Source organism: Amblyomma maculatum, chromosome 10, assembly GCF_055883805.1.
Source record: "Amblyomma maculatum isolate TAMU_Amacu chromosome 10, ASM5588380v1, whole genome shotgun sequence".
NCBI lineage: Eukaryota > Metazoa > Arthropoda > Arachnida > Ixodida > Ixodidae > Amblyomma > Amblyomma maculatum.
Genome location: NC_139353.1, coordinates 41,875,271 through 41,895,182, shown reverse-complemented (window position 1 = coordinate 41,895,182; position 19,912 = coordinate 41,875,271). Strand labels below are relative to the sequence as shown.

Here is a 19,912-nt window from a genome sequence, read left to right as displayed (position 1 = left end):
GGTGTGTTCCAGGAACCGGAAGGTGCGGCAGTGGCGCTTCAAACTCTGCTCAACCCCGAGGAACCTCAGAAGCTGATGTACTCTCTCCAGATCGTGGAGTCCCTACGTCAGCGTGGCTCTCGCACCCACATTGTTCAACCCAAGGAAAATGACGTGAGTGATGGGACATCTTTTCTGTGCTCTGGAAGAGTGCGAACGGTGGGTATGGGCTAGATAATAAGATGTTAAAAGCTCAACATTTCAGTTGTGAAATAGTTGCAGTTATCATTACAGCTGCATGGCTGTGAGGAAAGCTGGGCATATTTTTGAAATGTTTGTTATTGAGAACGCATCTCTGCTTGATGCTAAATTCTATGACAGTTGTAAGACCAGTGTCTCTAATTAAATAGCATCAACATTAATGTATTCCCTGCTTCAGTATTTAGCATTCAGTCAGTGCTCATTCTTTATTTTATGAGATTCTGTTATAATAATACTTTTTATAAAATTCCCCAGAGTTTTCATCACCGTCCTGCATTATATATTTGTGTGAATAAAGTAGAATAATATTTCTTCCACTGTACTATCATTTCTACTAATATTCTTAACAATAGTAGTATCAGAAAAGAGAATGCCACTGATAACATTCAGTATCGGGAAAAGTGCTTAAAGCCGTTATTTTAAAATTTTTTTTTGGAAACGTGGGAAACTATAGGCATGTTTTGTGCAGGTAATCATTACTCTACAGCATTGGAGATCGAAGCTACATCTGTGGACATGTTTTTGCAGCAGGTAGCATATGTATGGTGTATTCCCAGGCGGACATGCATTCCCAAAACAATGGACCATGCTGCTCTACTACCAACGAGATCGGAGATGATGCAAAGGACATGGGATTTTCAGTTCCCCTGGGCCCGACATGGGCCGAGAAGGTAGGACTCATGACCATGTCACTAGGGGCCTGTGAGATTTGTCATGGATGGTAGCATGGGCATGGTTAGGCTCTTCCTTTTTTTGCATACTAAACTTTTGCTGCCCTTCTCATGGCTGTTGTTACCACTAGTTTCAGAGTTGTGTGAGTTAACAGGGTAATTTTTCTGATGCCATTCAGAAGGCTTGGGTACGAAATAGCATTATCATGGAAAACCATTGGTTATGAAGTCGCCACACAGTTGGCACTACTGTTAGGTGAAACATTTTTTTAACCAAGACGCTGAAAGATGCATTCTTCATACCAGGAGCGATGCCCAGCATCCAGTCCCATGAGTGCTCCTGGAGATACCGTATACAGTAGAACCTCGTTGATACGTTTCTGGTTCAAACAATTTTCTGTTTCATATGCTCAAAGTCGCAGGCAGTAAAACATCTCCCATAGAGTTACACACTACTTTTCTCCCCATTAATACGTCCCCGGATAACACGATTTCCCGGTTGTTATGTTAATTTCGACAAATTCTAGTTGTGTAATACATACTTTTCGATTAACCAGACATGTATTAACGAGTATTCACGACATTAGAAAACTGATCAGCGGCACTTACCTGCCATATTTGCTTTCCTACAGTACCTAGGTGCAAAACGGGGCCAACGAGCCAACATACGAGACGCCCTTTTCTGTGGAAACAGGACTTCATGAGGAGAAACGCGGTGGCTTCTTTGTCGTGCTAGGAGCATATGCATGAACCATTTGATAACTACAACAATTCGCTTACATGTGAGCAAGCCAGGTCGGAGGGACGCAGTATGAGCAAAAACGCGGCGACTGTAAGCCATCACGATGGCTTCTCCGCATGTCACTGGTGTAAGGGGGCAAAACATCCGAAAGCTTCCAAGGAAGCGATTGCAGCTCGTCATTGCAGTCTACGAACTAGATTTGTTATTAAACCTCTTCCGCACTTAGGACAATGCAAATGTGGACTGAATTCTGCAAGAAATGAAAAAAAGAAGCTGTTCTTACTTGATGTCACGAAATGCTAATCTACACTTTTAAACAGTGAAAGTTTTAATTCAAAATGCCTTCGTGCCTCATTCAGCCATTAAATTTTTCAAATTCACACAGGTCATATCATACATTTTCTCGGATAATATGTGTTTTTTTTTCTGCATTAAAAAAAAGAAGACATATCAACGAGGTTTTACTGTAACCATAGTGTGTAACTAATGTCTAAGTACTGTAAAATCTCATAAAATTTTTTCATGAATAAATTGGGCTATCGGCATGGTCTTGCCTATGTAATTTTAGTATTGCATTGCACACTCATTGATTTAAGCCCTATTGACCTTGCGCTGCTTAATTCAAATTGGCTCCGACAGTGTGGCTATGTTGAGGTAATAAGCGGCCTAACAAATGATCTCCCTAGTAATGCTCTTCAAATTTGAATTGCAGTGTCAGTCACCCAGGCACCTTTCTCATGCAGCAGCAGGTGTGACCACTGTTTCAGGGCATTGTTTCCGATGCATCATACTACGCGGTGTTGGCTTCACTTTTCTTAGCTTCACTCCAGTGCGTGGTGGTGTGACCACTGGCCGTGCGTTAGGCTGTCAACCAAGCCCCGGCGCATGCCATTTTGAATGCTGATTGGTGGGCAACCATTGCCTAGTCTTTCACTGAATTTACTCTGATGCGAATGGCTTTCGGCAGTTTTTGTTTTGAGGTAATTCGATAATTTAAACTTCTGCGTTATTTGAACGCTAAGTCAACAAAGACCTTCTGATGTCTAAATTATCTGGCTTAAACCTGTCGTTGCGGAGGAAAGCACTTGGTGGCACGGGTGTAATATTGCCTGTTGCAGTGGTTTGCTGCTAACCCGAACGTGATTCGCTTTCAGTTTGTGGAGTGTGGCGGGCTACGGCATCTCTTTGACATCTTCAGCTCAGGTGTGCTGCACCCCCACGAAGGCGAGGAGTGGAACGAGGCAAGTGCCTTCTCAAGTACCTAAATTGAAGAGAGATGGGGTCACAGTTACATGATGTGGATTTAGATGGGAATATTGAAGTGAAAAGAGTAAGGAAAAAAAGCAACATTTGTGTGTGTGTGTGTGTTTCAATGTCCCAAAGCTACACACAGGTTTTGAGACACACCACTAAAGGGGGGGGGGGGAGGAGTGCTTAAGTGTATTGAGTACCACCTAGGGTCTTTTGACATTTCGCTGCCTGGAATCAGACTTGTCAACTTGGCGTCAGCAAGTAGGATATTAAGCCACTGTGCCATCGCAGTGCATAGATGCAGAGAAAACAGAAGCCAGGCCAAGAGGAAGAAGGGGGCGATAGTGGAAGGAGGGACCTCCATGCTCTCTTCAAATATTTTAACCAAGCTGTTACCTAGGTTACCTCGTCCTTTTTTTTTTGTGATTTGTGGATGGGGTGTTTGACGACCCAACAGGCCGCAAAAAAGGACGGGGTAACCTAGATCATAGCTTGATTACAGCTTTTTTGTGTGCATTTTAGATATAAAAGTTTGATATTTAATTTATTAGCTCAGTACCAGTTCAAAAGAAGTAATAGTAGTTTTGACAAGTATTAAGTGTAGAAGTTAATTCGGTATCAAATTTGAGTACCATGTATTTGAAATTGCTCATGGAGGGCTCAAAACAGATGAACCAACGGAAGAAACTTGTGCCTAAGAACATGGCCTTTCATTTCCTTTATAGCAGCCTATTCGTTAGCTCTGTTTGCTTTGCTCGTTACTAATTTGCCAAAATAACTGAATGCCTGAAAAATGACCTAGCAGCTCTGAAACAAAGCTGAGGAGGGTGTGCACAATGTTAAATTTCTTTGTGGTCCCTGTGGGCTCCCTTCAGGCTGGAATTTTTTTACTGTGTTAGCAGCAAAAATGGCACTTTGAGGGAGGTGGGAGTGGGAGAGTGCTGGCAGGATCTGTGTGGACGCAGGAAATTTCTCTTGGCCATCACCAATCCACCTACCTTTAGCCTTCACAAGGCCCAGTAGAAGCCTACATAGTAGCAAATGAAATGCAGTGGTGGAATCGAATTCAAAGTTGTAGTAACAAGCCAGCTGCCCTTCAGAATCTCCTTCCACCAGCTCTTCTTAGCTGTCCAACAACCAACTGATTGCCACCATCCAGAACAGCCACTGACCATCTGCTCACCTTCACCTTCCAGAAAAATTCCGTGTCATGCACATTTATTGGCGGTACCCCAACTGCTATCGCAGTTTTCGTTCACCAGGTTATGTGATCGCCGTGTAAATTCATTTTTTTTTGTGCCACTAATTAATGTGCTGCATTCATTAAACAGCATTGAATGTTAGCGAGAAAGGAATGTGTAACAGTTTATGCAAACGGTAATTGCAGACTTTCCTGTGTATTTGATGAATTGGATAACATTTGTGCAAAGGATGGCTTTAGTGACTGTTTTTAAACAAGCGTGGTTTCATACGCCCTCCATTTTCATTGAAATAAAGTAGCTTTTGATCTTGCACTGCAAAAAAAATAAATAAATAAAGAATAATAATAAAAAAGAAGGCCGTACTTATGGGCCATAGGCATCTTGCTTGTGAATGCAGTTCTTAAAGCTCCTTAGAGCAATAAAAAAGCACTACGGAACCTAAATGGAATAAATATGCTCTTCACTGTACGTCATTGCCAGATTTCTTGGGGACAGTGTGAAATAGGTGTATATAAGTTGTTAGTGATTTTTGTGGTACATATATAAGGTAGAAATGAAGGAAGCATGCACAGACAAAAGAACCATGAAAAAGGTAACACAGATATCAGTACAGAGCACATAGCTAGCACGAACAAGATAAAAGCAGTCCAGAAAGGCTGAGTCCTGTCATTTACGTTAGCCTTTTGGTGCTTTTAATTTTTGCACTGCCATCAGTTGTATGAATGGTATTATCCAACAAGCCCACCTACATGTTATGCTTAATGTCGGCCGTCTTGTTTTGTGTTTTGTTTTCTTGCTTGCGTGCAGTGGGCAGAAGACTGCCTCGCCTGCCTGCTGAGGGTCATGTACCAGCTAAGTGTTGAAGGTGGAGGTGTCGACATGATGTCTGAGTCCTGCCAAGACTCACTGGCTGTCGACGTCATCTTGGAACAGCCGCGGAAGAAGGCCAAACGTCAGCGTCGTTCCAACCCGGATCGAATGTTTGTTCCAAGGCTAGGGCCGGTGAGTCTGCCGACATTGGAAGAACGTTGAATCCCATTGTTCTCAACTGATGTTGGCATAGCCAATAGACAAAAGTAGTGAACAGCAGCCCTATGCGACATTGCAGAACAGACAGGGCCAACAGTGTGGCTGGTGTTTTCTCATTTCTGGTCGTAATTCAAGTTAGATACTTGCATGCAGTCTCGATTTTTATAGCTCCTGCAACCAAAAGTTTTTTTCTAACTGCGTTTGTCACATATGTTGGCTCAGAAGCACCGAACGATAGGGATGAATAAAAGGTAATGTTATTTGACACTGAAAACTTCTTCCTGCTTGCATATCTAAATTGATTTTCATGAATGCATTGCAAAAGTGCACTTCTATGATCAGATTTGATTGGAGTTATTGTTGCAGACACCTTTAAGTGACCTCAAGTTATCGATGATTGAGGCCAGTTGAATTTCTGCTGTTATCTTTGTTGCTATACCCGATTCTTTGCTTTTTCTGCCTGCTTGACTCTCCTCGTGTTAGCTAGTCTGTCAGTTTGGTACACCAACTATTATGCATTACATAGAAAACATTTCCAGCCAGAGTTTCGTTTTCCTTCTGATTTCAACAGATCACTTTTATTATTATTTTTTTTAATAGCTGCCAGTCTCGCTAATAAGCTCTGGTGATATTTTTTTTTATAGGTTTTGTTCTATACTTATGTGTCTCTTTCAAGGGATATGTCTGTCTGTCACACGATTGGATATGTGTCTCTTTCAAGGGATGACAAGTCATCCTTAACCTTTTGCTTATCTTTGTCATGAAACAGGTCTGCTGTGAATACTTGGCTTGGGTGCATTTCTATGTGTTGAATGTTTTACACAATACTCCCTATGAACTTTGACTTATAAATAACTGTCAGTTACGAATGTATATTGGTCTCCCACGACCAGGTTTGCATAGCCTATCATGATTTTCTGGTAGTCAATGCCTTTTGTGTCTCTCATGCCTTGTGTTGCTTCTTCGCTCTGTTCGCCTCATGAACATGCACTTACTCACTCAGCAGTCAGTCATTTTAAGCATCTTTCTCTTGTTGCCTAACGGGAAGCCAGCACTGCTACTACCAGCTCTTGCAGAAAGCGCTGGCCTTAACCAGTAATAACCAGTTATTCGCGTGTTTTAGTAGGGTGTGAAAATACCTGTTATTTGCAAGAACTAAAGCTCCTGCTCCATTTGACTTGTTTGGTTGTTTGCTGACAGGTACTACTTCAAATGCTGTCGAGCTCCGAGACCCTGAGCCTTAGTCGGCTGCTTCAAGGTGCACTTGGGGAGGGTGCCCTCTTGCGAGACCCACACGAACTACGCACTGGCTTCTGGGGTAGGCCTCAGGTGAGTCGAACGAAGCAGGTGGTGAAGGATTGTGGCAAAAGGAGTTAGCCCGCAAAGCTTGAATCTTCTTTTGAAGTTCAGTCGATCACTCATTTAAGCAACTCTCTAGAATGACGATCCAGCAATGTCTTGACCGAACTAGTTGGCTAACTAAGACAAACAACCAATCAGTCAAGCTAATGAAACTTCACCTTATTGGACTCGCTTAGCAATAACCAGCTTGACAAGCAACCCAACAATTGCATGTTATTTCTACTTCAGGGAAAGCTGACCATTGAAAGAAGAAGCTTCTCTGAATTTGATGGAGATTTCGAGCCTTGCACAATTTGAAAATGTCAAGTCATGTACAATCGCATACATGTACCACATCTGAGGATGTTTTTTATGATGCTTCTTATCTCTATTAGGAAACCAAGCCTTCTGAAATGCAGAACTTTAGCATCCAGCAGCTGAGGGGGTGTGGGAAATCTGTGCAGGTGGTCCAGTGTGTCATGCGTCTCCTTGCCTCGTGGGCACACTCGCGTCCTCCTCCGCCGGGCCCCCCATTGCTGCTGCAGCCACCTCCAGGTCAAGGATTGGACAACTGGCTGCGGAGGATTGTGCTGGACGATCCTGATGTGTGTACATTCGAAACATCTTGCTGATTCAAACTTTACTCTGATGGCTTACAACTTTATTTGGTGCTTTAGTTAACAGACCACTAATTCTGCATGAAAAATCTTGTCGACTGTCATTGGTACCTTCTTACAACTGGTACTTACTTGTGTGAGAAGGTGGTGACACTTGTTAGAAGTTCCTTTCATTATGAAGCGGGTTTGCTTCGGAGGCTCATTGTGGAGTTTTCATGTAAGGTGTTTGCCACGTAGATGCCCCCATATCCGGTCATTCTGTACGTCATATCACTACCTGCAGTGTAATTGGAGCTGCAAGCTCGAGGTGATGAGATTCAAATTTATGGAGTTGGTGTTGGTTTGGAACGGAGGAGACCCAGGTGGCACGAACATTTTGGTCTAATATTGGCAATACATTGACCCTGCATGTTACCGGACATTGGCAATGTGTTACCAATATTGGGCCAAGGTTTGTACTGCCTAGGCAATAACATACTTGCAGAAGCCATTGCCTCATGCGTCTAGCTTTTTTTTTCACTGTGAGTAAAACGTAGTGTAGATGGTATGCGCATTGCAATTTTTGTCCCAGAGACTATATGGTGAATTGCTTTATTCAGGGTACCTCCCCCATCCTCACTTTTTGTGGGGGGCTGAGTATGCCTTCCAGAAGGATCATGTGCCTCTTGTCAGATGAAGGACCATGCTAACAGTGCCTCGATCTGTGGACTTTGCAGCCTGCTGTGCGGCGCGAGGCTTGCACCGGTCTGTACCGGCTGTGTCTTGGCGTGGACGCTGATGGCCGTGGAGGCCAGACCTACATTGGGCCACTGCTGGCTAGCTTACTGGACTTCCTCTCTGCTGCACAGAGCATGCAGCCTTTGCACCTGGATGTAAGTCCCCAAGACATTTGCGGTGTAGCTATAAACGCCTTGTTAAGTGTCGCTGTTATTAGATGGAGATCTTGTAACCAGATTACGAGACTAGCCCAAGAACTCCTCATGTGTTTGTGGTTGCTTCATGTTTTTTGTGCTAAAGATGAAGAATAGATTGTTTTTAATATTACATTTGGCATAAAAAAAAATCAGGACTGAATTAATTTGCAGAAATCATCCACAGTAGCAGCACTTTAGTAAGGCATCATTGAGCATCGGAATTGAGTTCGCATTTCTGGGAAGGGGACAGGGCAGATCCTTTCTAAGTGATCTTGGCTGATTTTTGTTGTGAATATGTTGATTGCGTGGTTTCATTATGGTCATTATTTTTACAGGAGGGTGAAAAAGAACCATATGGACCTGGTTGCCGAGACTACTTTTTTTTGGTGTGCCAACTTGTAGATAACTTAGAAGATGAAGTCTCACCTGACCAGGTAAGTTTTTGTTTCTGCTAGAACTTGTGTTAAGAGCTAAAATGCCATTTTTACATGAAGTTTTATTAAATTTAATGCACATGATATACAGTCGTGCCCCGTTCATATGACCCCCGTTAATATGGACGACCCGAATTATGGACAGTTTTTCTGGGGACGAAACCTTTTCAATGTATTTATGCCTCGTTAATATGGAAACTCGCTGTCCGGACAATGGACAGGGGAAGAATGCACGCGCCCCACTTGGGCCCATGTATTTTTGTCTCGTTAATATGGACAGTGCTTGAAAAAAAGCAGAGTAGTCCGAACGCAAGTTAAAGAAGGGCGCGCCGCCTGCGAACCTATGCGACAGCCGATATGGCGGGATGCCTGAACGAGTCCTGTGGGGAGCGCAAGAGCGGAGAGGAGCATACACAGCGAACCGAGGGCCAGCGTAAGAAAGACCCCGAAAGGGGGAACGGCTTCTGGGTGCAGCGGAAGTGCCGCCGCAGTCGGGAAAACTGCAACATGTGGTTGCAATAAATTCTGCTGAACGTGAACAGAGAGGCCGGTAAAAGCGTAAAAAAAAAATGACAGGAAGAAAGACAAGTGCCTACAGTGGCGGTGGGAACTGAAGTTTTCTTTCCCAAAGCGCAATGTGTGTTCCATGAAGCCGTTAACGCTTTTCGGTGAGAGTTAAGACACGCTCACAAAGTACAGCGACAAAAGAGGCGACGTACGAACACGCAACCCGGACCGGGCGTCCCGTCCTGGACGCGCTTCCCTCTCATGCTCCTGGTTTTCGTCCTTGTTGCGCTGTCGAACGGCCAAACTTTGCACACTAGGCGGTCCGTATGTCGGCTCCGCTTTGAGTCAACGATGCAGCCTTGACAAGGTCTGAGCTCTTCGTAGTCGGCTAGCCGCCGCTCTAAACTGTACTTCAGCTTGCAGTGTTTGTTTTATGGGAGCACATAAAAACGGCGCCAAGAAGATGGGATGTTCGATAGCCCTCTGCATAGCAACTTGCCAGCTTGACTCCTTCGCTTTCTTACAGAAACAGTACAAGGCAAAAAAAGAAAGAATCAGAAGAACAGAAAGGCAGAAAGGTTAACTAGGCAAAAAAGTGCACAGCATCAGGAGCCTGTAGCCCTGAACTTGAGTCTCTGTCTTTTGGCATGGTGGGAGTTAAACGCAAAAGAACAGAGCTGAACGTAGGCGCGAAGAAACCTGTGAATACAAGCGGCAAAAGCCATCTCAGTCAATCCAAGCTGCGAGGGACTAGTACCGACAGCTCAGCTGTTCCCTCGCCTCAGGAGAATCTCAAGCAGCTACTTAGCGGCTACTTAGCTCAGTGAAGAGCACATTTTGGAAGTGGCGGTGAGTAGAGAATCAGACGCTGATTCATCGCCCAGTGGGGAGTTCGTGCTCGAAAGTTCGACCAACACAAAGCCCAACATCACGGGTGTCATGTTAAGCGAGTCGCTTCAGGCTGCACTACAATTTTTCGAAGACAACAATGACAAGGATAATGCACTCAAATGTGCCGGTGTTCTGTGAAATTTTGAGTCCAGTGCACACCGTTTTGTACAAAAGCAGTCGTTAATTACAATTCTCTTTTCTCAATAAAATCCTTTTTGTTTTTATTCATGACTCGTTATTATGGATGACTCGCTTTATGGACAGTTTTGGTCGGGAACCAAAGTGTCCATATTAACGAGGCACGACTGTAGTGTTAATTTTTGTTCTGATGTCCAAATAAATTTAGTGTGCATGATATATTAATTATTATGGTGATGACCAAGTAAAAGTCATTTTCAATCTGCAGTATCTCTTCCTATTTGACTGTAGAAAAAAACAACCTCACAAATTTTTTACTGTCTTATTGGTTGTTTAGTAACATTTTAACATATTTTTCTCATTGTTTTCACAAAGATCTACTCACCACAATTTTATCTGAGTTCTCGACAGCCTTTTAAAAAAGCAAAGGAGCCTTGGAACAGATGTGAATGATGTGAACTGTATGCATTTCTATAGAAAAGTGAAGCATGAAAACATTGTAGCCATACAAATAAAATTGGCGAGTGTTGCGACACTCTGAAATATCAAGATATATTTCCTATAGAGGGAGCATTATTAACGGTCAAAATGAAATTGGGAAATAAAAAATTCCACAATTATTCATTTTTTTCAAATATTTTCGTAATGCAATTTTAACCTGAAAGTTCGAAAGGGCAGTGCAGCATGGAAATGAAAGTGAGAAATAATTGTAGGGAAAATCAACTTGAAAATGTTAACAATAAAAACCCCATTACTTGTTATAAAAGCGGCGGAACATTTGTGATCGCATTGAGGGTGCGATTCTCACTGAGGGCGTGATTTTCTCTATAAAATTTGATTTCTCAGACTTCCTGAATGTTTGGACATTTTTGTGGTTCCTAGAAAGTCCGAAAAATTGGTCATAAACTGTGTGCAGTAATTGGAATTGGGGTATCGGAGAGTGCAGAAACATTTTAAAATTGAAGGATTTACTATGCGGAGATTAGTGACATGGAAGTTTAACTATACTCATGCAAGTTTAGTGGAAGGTGAAAGTCGTGCTGATAAATGAGTGCATGAAGCCTTGAAAAATATGTGCTATTATGGTGACCTGTTAGAGTGTGTGTATACTTGGCTGCTTGGCTGTTTTATTTGAATATAGTGTCGGGACTAAGGAAAACAAGTGGTGGCCAAAGCGGAATTTTTCTATGAATTTGTCTTTTTAACTTGCTAGGTTTACCCCAAAAGGAAAATTGGGACAACTGTGGCATGTACTATCGTTCGTTTCCCCTCTGCTTGACAGAAGCCCCTTGTTGACTTGGACAGCCTGGCGTCCCGCGTGGCTGAGGCCATCTTCAGCAGAGACGTACGAGAGGGCTCACTTCAGGGCTCTCAAGATGACGACGGCCTGTATGGGCTGCTGTCCCTAGCCACAGCTGTGGCCAAGCACAACCCTCCTTTCAAGTTTAGCAAACAGGGCCAGGTGAGCCATTTACCAGTCTCTCTCTCTCACTTTTATTGTCTCGTCTTTTCTCCTTCTTTGCTCTGATGGCATTTTTATGGCCTTTCACTCTCGTGGAGCATTTTAGGCAATTGGCTCAGTTTATCTTTTGTCTGGGCCATCTTTGCATTTGCATTTAATGAGCATTCTCTGCTGATCTAATAAAGATGTCCTCCCTTGTCCCCCGTTTTCTTTTCCTTTATATTCACGTGTTACGGCTGAGACATAAGTGCACCTGTTCATTTTAGGAATCGACTCTATTAACTGCCTCGGTAGACCTTTCCACAATGATGTCAAAGGCTGCCAGCATATTCATTGCTGGACCCTGGGAGCAGCTACCAACACCTACTTTTAGAACTGGAAAGAGTTTAACTGCAGAGCTCCCACATGTTGCCCCTACAGTCTGGTAGCGGTTGTTGAAACAGCTGAGGGGAGGTCAGTGTGCGCTCTGAGCTGGGCCGCCGACGTGCTGGCAGATCTGGAGCACTCGCTTTGTCCTCGACTGCAGGAGTTTGCCCTGGGCATAATGGGCTGCCTGTTTGCGGTGAGCAGCCAGGGTGGGATGAGACGCCTGCTTCCAAAGTGCAAGTCATCTGGCGTGCGGGCCGCAGCGTATGACCTGCTCTTGGAGCTGGTGCGAGGCTCCGAGGACAACTTCCGGCTGATTCACGCACGCCTCCTCCAGCAACACTGCCCGAGTGAGTGAACGACCAGGATGTGCGAAGATTGGTCTTGAAAAAAAAAAAGGGGTCACTAATTAAAAAATAGTCGTTGGTTCATTTATAATGTAAAGGGTATGTACCACTTCTTTAATTTGGAGGAAAAAAAATGCATTACATTTCAGTGAACAAGTGCGATAGAATCTCATTAATAAAATTTCGTACGATTTCCTGGCTCATATGTTCTTACTTTCAGACAGTAAAAACCTCCCATGGATCTGCCTCCTCCTCCTGCTTCTGATGCACTGAGTTTTCTCCTGCTAGTTAACATTCTCAGTTAACATGATCTTTCCGCTACTGATAATCTACGACTAATAAGCTATGGCCATCAAAGTAGGACATTGAGCTTACACGAGAGGACCATTCGCACAGAGACATGACATGAAGAAGAGGCATATTCCCGGTGCTTTAGGGGCTAAAACTATGCGCTCACGTACGAGCGGGTTGGCTTTGGGAAACACTGCATAAAACAAAAAAATGCGGCGACTGTCATCCGCCCTAATTGCCATCGGTGTACTGGATGTGTTGCTAAACCTTTTCCTTACTGAGGACAACATGTTTCACTAGAACTAAATGAGGAGCAGCTCATATCTGATGCCAGGATATGCTAACCTGCTGATTTATGAATTGCAAGTTTCAATAAATGCCTATGCGCCTCATTCAGCAGGTGCATTTCTCAAAATAAGGCAGTTTTCATCATGCGTTGTTTCATGTAATATGTTTTCCTGCATTAAAAAAACAAAAAAAAAAAAACGAGTTAACCAAGTTTTTATGTATATATCACATGAGAAAGGTGCCAAGGCCTATGCATACATAGCTACTGGGATGGAATGCAAGGTTCTTGAGCTTTGCTTTCTCGGGAGAGCTCGTTCATGTCCACTTGTTACTAAGGGACTGGCCTATCAATCATCTCCATCATTGTTGACGTTCCCTATGCCTCGTATATTTCTGCTCAATGCACATGGCTAGCCAACAGAATAATGGTGATGGTGAGGAGAGAGTATTATAATAAGAAAGTGCCTGTGTTTTTTGACAGAGTCGCACAGCCCCTACCCTTGGGACTACTGGCCGCACGAAGATGGCCGCTCAGAGTGTGGCTATGTGGGGCTAACCAACTTGGGGGCCACCTGCTACCTGGCGTCCTGCATGCAGCACCTGTTCATGTTGCCACAGGCACGCGCATCCATTCTTTCCGCACAGGTGAGGAGAGAGGGCGTGCTGGTCTCCTGTTTTATTTCAGCCTTGTGCGTGCCAGTGGCAGTTCCCACTAGTAATGGGATCTTGGGCTGTTAGGTATTGTGAGACCAAGTTAGGTGCGACTGAGGAAAATGGGCCCTCTTGGGCCACCGACTCAAGATAACGGCTTGATGGGCTAGTTGGTGCTGCATAGTATTCAGAAATGTGGCGCAACAAACACAAGAGAAGAGACGCAACACACGCGCACACTACCAACTGTAATAAGGATCTGAAAACACTTCCTCTTCACCACTCCTCTTCTTCTACACTCAAGTACATCTTCTCATCTTCCTCTTCTTTGCCAAGGGGACATTGGTACTTTCTTCTTCGCAGAACATAAACATCGTCCAAGCATGGCAGTCACCAATTCTACACTGTCTTGTTTCTCCACACCTCTGCTTTGCCCAGAAACTCATACGCAGATGTATTAGCGAAGCTTCGTTGAGTTTACGTAGAAAAGAATTTACTTTTATTGAGCAATCCTCTTGAGTAATGCAAAGAACGAGATTATTATCAGGCCTCAAGCTTTTATTCTTGGACACCTCTCACGTATTGTGGCCATGGTAGTTTAAAGATTATTTTCCCTCAAGTACATGGACTTCGTGGCTTCGTAGACGTTGGCAGGTTAAAGTTTTTCAATACATAGGGACTTCACAAGTGATGTGTTGTGGATGGACATGTCCTCTGTACATGTGTGGTGGTGGTAATTAGTGTGTGACTGTGCGACTATGTGGTGATCTTTGTGACTGTACAGCATCGTATGAGTTTCTGGGCAAAGCAGAGGTGTGGAGAAACAAGACAGTGTAGAATTAGTGACTGCCATGCTTGGACGATGTTTATGTTCTGCGAGGAAGAAAGTACCAATATCCCCTTGGCAAAGAAGAGGAAGATGAGAAGATGTACTTGAGTGTAGAAAAAGAGGAGTGGTGAAGAGGAAGTGTTTTCAGATCCTTATTACAGTTGGTAGTGTGCACATGTGTTGTGTCTCTTCTCTTGTGTTTGTGTTTGTTGCGCCACATTTCTGAATACTATGCCACTGACCCAAATTGGTGCCCACCCCTTGTCTTCTTCTGATGAGTAACTACGCTGCTTTTTGGCCAGCTTTTAGTCAGAGACCGTAAATGAGACAAGTGTTATTATTAGTGTCTCTTGAGTTGTGAGAGTGCTTACTTTCCACCTTGGTGTAAGACCAAGGTGTTTTTGTTACTGAAATGCCAAAAAAAAAAAGGTAAAAAAAAAAAAGAACCAAAAGGGATGAATTGGTATACATAAAAAGGGATCACTTTCCAACGACTATTCTCTATGCATTTTGTAGCATTATTGACAGTTGCATTGCTGTCAGAGGAATTGTAGTGTGCATATAGCCATGTAGGTTGTTGCATTTGAAGCGTTTCTTCAGCTCCACCGCCTGCCTTATTTAGTGAGTGCTCTGGTATTTGAGTCTGGGCACAGTGGAGTGGGAGGAGCACTTCTGGGCAAAGGGCACGTTTTCGCCAAACCTTGAATACCTTTGCCTTGGTATCAACAGGACACTGTTAAAAACATCTTGGAGTGAACCTACATTGTTAACAAGGCGAAACAACCATGTTTGTTTATGCATGAAAAACACATAGGGCAGCTTTGACGTGTTTTTGTTACTGAAATTGTTTGGGGTATGACAGATTGCGTTGCTTTCAAATATTTCTTTTTTTGTTTTGTGCGTCCCATGTGTAGTGCTGCCCCCTTTACTAGATGTACAATTAGCAGATTGCATTGATTAAGCTTCATATATTTCTTTTCTTTGTAGACCATTGCGGAAGGAAAACACTGCCAAACATTGAGGGAGCTACAGAGGATGTTCGCTTACCTTCTGGTGAGTCTTGAAACATTTTTTCATTACGTGACCAAGACACTGTAGAATGTAAATTTTTTCAATAGGTTGTGTTTCCGAATTTTGTAATCGTAGCAACACGAAAGAGGTAAGGCTGGATTGTCATGCACTTTATGGTCATTACACCTGTGCTCTACAGAGCTTCAGTTAATGTTTGGTTAATTTCTCCTGCAACAAGAGCTTGTTGGCACCTGTGTTCACCGGACGTTCGGTCGCACAAGCTTCGACATCAGTAGAACATGATCGCGCATGTGTCTCGATATACAGTCGAACCCGGTTATATTGAATTTTGGTTATATCGAACTCACGAAATATCCCCTTGAAAATACCATGTAAAAGTATAGGAAAGCCGCTTCATATATCGAACTCAATTTCACCGGCCGTTCGATATATCGAACTTCGCGCCGCACACTGGAAAGTGTGCCTTCCCCAAAGACGATCGCATCACCGTTGGCCGTTTGCAGCGTGATGTTTTCAAGCCACGCGCAGAAGGAATGAGAGGGGACAGTTCGGCGACGGCTGGTGGGCAGCGCCGCGCCCATTCCCCAAAGGCGCGCGCATTTGCAGTTGTCGTTTCCCGCGCGCCAGCACATGATGTTTGCAAGCCATGTGCGTGGGTGTGCCCATTCTTTTGCCGAGCTATCTCTCCCCTTCAGCACGCGCAACGCATGCGCCAAGCCAGCTGCCCATTTTCAGACAGACATCGGACGCTTTCTCCAACGTGTGTTGCGAACCCTCTGCGTGCGGCGGCGCGGCGGCTGACGTGGCTACGGCGCCTGCGGATGTTAAGCGGCAGCTCTCTCTCTCTCTTTTTTTTTTTTTTTTTTTGCGAGAGTTATTCTTATCGTTGTGCTGTACGCACGGCGTAGCGTAAGATGGCGGCTGCGCACGTTTAGAAGCGGCAGGGTTTTTTTTTTTTTTTTTTTTTTTGCGGGGATGTTTATTATTATTTTTTTTTTATCGTTTATCCTTGCATGTATGAATCGGCAAAAGCACGCGGTCAGCTGCTGCGATCGTAACGCCCGCCCCAAGCGTGGCGTGATAAATCGAACCAGGCTTGTGCAATCAAGCCATCACGGGCTCTCTGCCAAGTTCGCTCTCCGCCACCGCAGGAGCTATCAAAAGATAAACGCGCGCCCTGACGTTATCGCCGCGCAGCATCTTGGCACGCTGCCAATGAGCTGTGGATGAGACGACCGAAACGGACTGACGCGCCATCGACATGCAAGCGAAAATGCTCGCTATTTCTGCCGCCGCAGCGACACAGAAACCTTGTTTTGAGCTGCCGCGGTGCTCGAGCGGCGAGAGGGACGCAGTTCCAACAAGTTTGAAAATTTTTGCTCTGTCGCTGCCCCTCGGCGCTGAGATCGCTCAGTCGCTTGCATGTGAGCGAGCTGGCCTTAACGCATTTTTTTTTTTGTTTTCAAATTCTCGGGTGCAAAAGTGGAGGGTGGGTTCATTATGCGAGTGGGTTGATTACGCGACAAATACGGTATCGTTTTTTCGCATCGTAAGTGCCGTCACAAGCCGATTTCTGTATATCGAATTATCGATATATAGAACTATTTCGCGATCCCCTTCGAGTTCGATATATCCGGGTTCGACTGTAGTAACTTGATTGCTGGCAACGCTTTTTGCCTGTTTATTTCAGGGGCACTAAAATTTGACATGGACACACGGGTATGGGCACACAAGGAGGAGTATCTGTTTCTGGGTGTCTTAGTCGAATTTAATCTTACAAAAGAATGCTTGAGCACCATCTAGTCAAATCTGCTACCCTTTCTACCATCTGCTGGTGCTTTTCTGTTGTTTGTGCTCCGATGTTATTGGCACGTACAAGGGTGGCGGCCAGGGTCGCATGCGTCAGTTTGTGGCACAGAGCTGCCCTAATGCACATTCTAATAAATTTCGTAACAAATTTTATTTGCCCATATTTAAGAATTTCGATTTATTGCTGCAAATCATAGTGTGGCTAATAGAGCTGTCTTTGTTACATAGAAGGAAGAAAAAGGATATACTGATTGAAAAGAAAAGATAAGGTCTGATTTGCACAGGTTTAGATTGCACAAAAATGGGCAACAGTGTTGAATATATTCAGTCAGAAAATAGACAAGGGAAAACCTCAGAATATGTATACATTTGTGCGTCACTCTAGCGGAAACGGATATTCAGAGGTACAAAATTGTTTATGCTGCAACCTTCCAATCAATAAAGAAAATGAGTTTTTAAAAAATGAGCTGGAGTACTTTTTCTTTTTTAAGGAAAAAGCCTTGACTCATTGGCTGCAGAAATGTTCTCAGGAAATGTGCAGGAAATGTTCGAACGAACTTACAAATAAAGAAAAAGAAAAAAAAAAAGCACGTAAACCACTACTTCAAGCTGGATCTGAGAGAAACTGCTTGTAGTTCTCCTTGTCTAGCGCAAGGGAGATAGTAACAATGACGATGCAGTTAGTGGTGATGATGATGATAGTAGCAGTGATAATAATGCTGCTGTTATTGATAATGATTGTAGTAGCGATGACAGTGGTGGTGTGTTTAGTTGATAATGATTATAGCAACGATAGTGATGATGATGATAGTAGGAATGACAGTGATGATGCAGTGATTGAATTACTGGATTGGGCAGAGCGGGTCATGTTGAACCGTTATTAGAATTGAGTGATTTGAGCAGGCACACTAAGGAAAGAGGTAACGAGCATTTTGAGCTGGTATTGACAGGCCTGTGTTTTGTGTGCTTTCAGGAGAGTGAGCGAAAAGCATACAACCCGCGGAGCTTTTGCAAGGCGTATACAATGGATCATCAGCCCCTCAACACTGGGGAGCAGAAAGACATGGTGGAGTTCTTCACTGACCTGATTAGCAAACTGGAAGAGATGACTCCACAGCTGGTCTGTACTAGTCTCTTATTGCGTGTTATTATTTTTTTATGCCAAGAAAAGCTGTCATGTTAAAAGGAAGGTTGACCGTGATGCTCCCTTATTAAGGATTTTTTCACATGCTTTGTACAATAGCTGGCATGCTCGAATGTTATCATGGAAGTTAGAAAGAAAATATTTATTCTTTTTTTGGTCTCAGAAAGATTTGTCATGCATTTAGCCATGCCTTTCAGATATTTAAAGTGTTAAAGGAAAATTAGGCATTTACTTTCAAGGGTTATGATGGGCTGAAATTGATGTCTTTCCGAGGTGTGGACGGCACACGTGATTTGAGCTTGATTGCATGTTTCTTGCAGAAAGAATTAGTGAAGCACCTTTTCTGTGGGGTGCTATCCAACAATGTCGTGTCTCTGGACTGTAACCACATCAGTCGAACACTTGAGGAATTCTACACTCTGCGATGCCAAGTGGCTGACATGCGAAACCTTTACGTAAGTAATGTCGGGGAGACGCCGTGCGTCTTAATAGAAAAAAAAAAAAAATGCATGCTATACTGTTCATAGTTAAGGTGTGCAGGACGAAAGACTCGAGGGTGAGGTGGTTAAAGTTGTGTGTAAAACACTGCTGTTTGCTGTATATACTGTACAACCAGATATAGTGCCTGGTTTGTGCCAGTGGGAAGTGTGTAAGGCTGCTGGGTTGTTGTATGAAGGACAGACATCACAGAGGTTGAGGTATTTCAGTCAGTGAAATAAATCTGCGGTCCACTGCTGGCTTAGTGTAATTTTTGGCTAGCTTCACTTTTGGTAGTGCTTGAAAATAGGAGTTCAGGGCAAGAGATGTTGCTTGCATTCTTTTTCCTTTTAGTTATATGTGCCTCTAGATGTTTTACTCCCTACTTAAGCATTATTGCCTGTTGATGACACCTATCCCAACAGAATATTGTAAAATCTCATTAATTTGGCCCCCGTAATTAATTTGCAAATTTGGATCATTCGAACAGACTGATGCCCAGTTTATGGTGTCAGGTGCTCAGACATGGGTGGCCTTGCACCCGTCAATGTGTATGGGCAAGAGCGATCGCATTGAGGTGCGACCTGCGCAGGCAACGGTCACCAAAATGTGTCTCCTCGGACCGTGGAATAGTTGCGCTTGCACAGTTCTTGCGTTCGTGCGCGCGTTGGCAGGCTCGACTGCCATCAGAAGTGCCGCAGCAGGGCTGTTCTGTTAGGCTCAAAGCACCGCTGCTACTATGTCACTCTGTGAAAAGAGATGCGGAGGCCTTTATGATTCTGAAGTATTTTTAACATTTTTGACAGGGTGTGCAAAGTAAGGCACTTGACTAAACTGGGAACAACCATCGGTCTCACTTGGGTCTGCTCTAAAATGCAGGGAACCATCATACAAATGTTCGTTAGATAGAGCCACTGCGATGCACACAAATTCGGCAGTTTTTTCAAGCCAATTTGTTAATTTGAACTTTTGGTTAATTCGGACATTTCTTTTTTTTTTTTTTTTTGAGTCCCTCGAGGGCTGAATTAATGAGAACTTACTATAGACATATAATACATATTTTAATTTACAGGAGTCCATGAATGAACTGACGGTGAAGGACACTCTGGAGGGAGACAACATGTACACTTGCTCCCAATGCGGGAAGAAAGTCCGAGCTGAGAAAAGGTGCGTTCCAGCTTCCTTTCCCTCCGGTTCTCACTTACTGTCATCGTGCTAATTAATGATTCTCCGACAGCT

General features: G+C 43.8%; 1 protein-coding gene across 1 annotated transcript in view; it reads left to right on the top strand.

Annotated features, from left to right (window-relative positions):
- The window catches only part of puf (ubiquitinyl hydrolase 1 puf), a 109,430-nt gene that overhangs the window by 46,832 nt on the left and 42,686 nt on the right, over window positions 1-19,912 (top strand). The window contains exons 28-42 of the mRNA XM_084582591.1: window positions 13-153; window positions 798-911; window positions 2,808-2,894; window positions 4,914-5,108; window positions 6,336-6,464; window positions 6,941-7,081; window positions 7,810-7,965; window positions 8,343-8,441; window positions 11,260-11,439; window positions 11,966-12,155; window positions 13,213-13,376; window positions 15,199-15,264; window positions 18,026-18,172; window positions 18,517-18,651; window positions 19,746-19,840. Coding sequence (XP_084438717.1) covers window positions 13-153; window positions 798-911; window positions 2,808-2,894; window positions 4,914-5,108; window positions 6,336-6,464; window positions 6,941-7,081; window positions 7,810-7,965; window positions 8,343-8,441; window positions 11,260-11,439; window positions 11,966-12,155; window positions 13,213-13,376; window positions 15,199-15,264; window positions 18,026-18,172; window positions 18,517-18,651; window positions 19,746-19,840 — 2,039 coding nt within the window. The remainder of the gene's footprint in view (window positions 1-12; window positions 154-797; window positions 912-2,807; window positions 2,895-4,913; window positions 5,109-6,335; window positions 6,465-6,940; window positions 7,082-7,809; window positions 7,966-8,342; window positions 8,442-11,259; window positions 11,440-11,965; window positions 12,156-13,212; window positions 13,377-15,198; window positions 15,265-18,025; window positions 18,173-18,516; window positions 18,652-19,745; window positions 19,841-19,912) is intronic.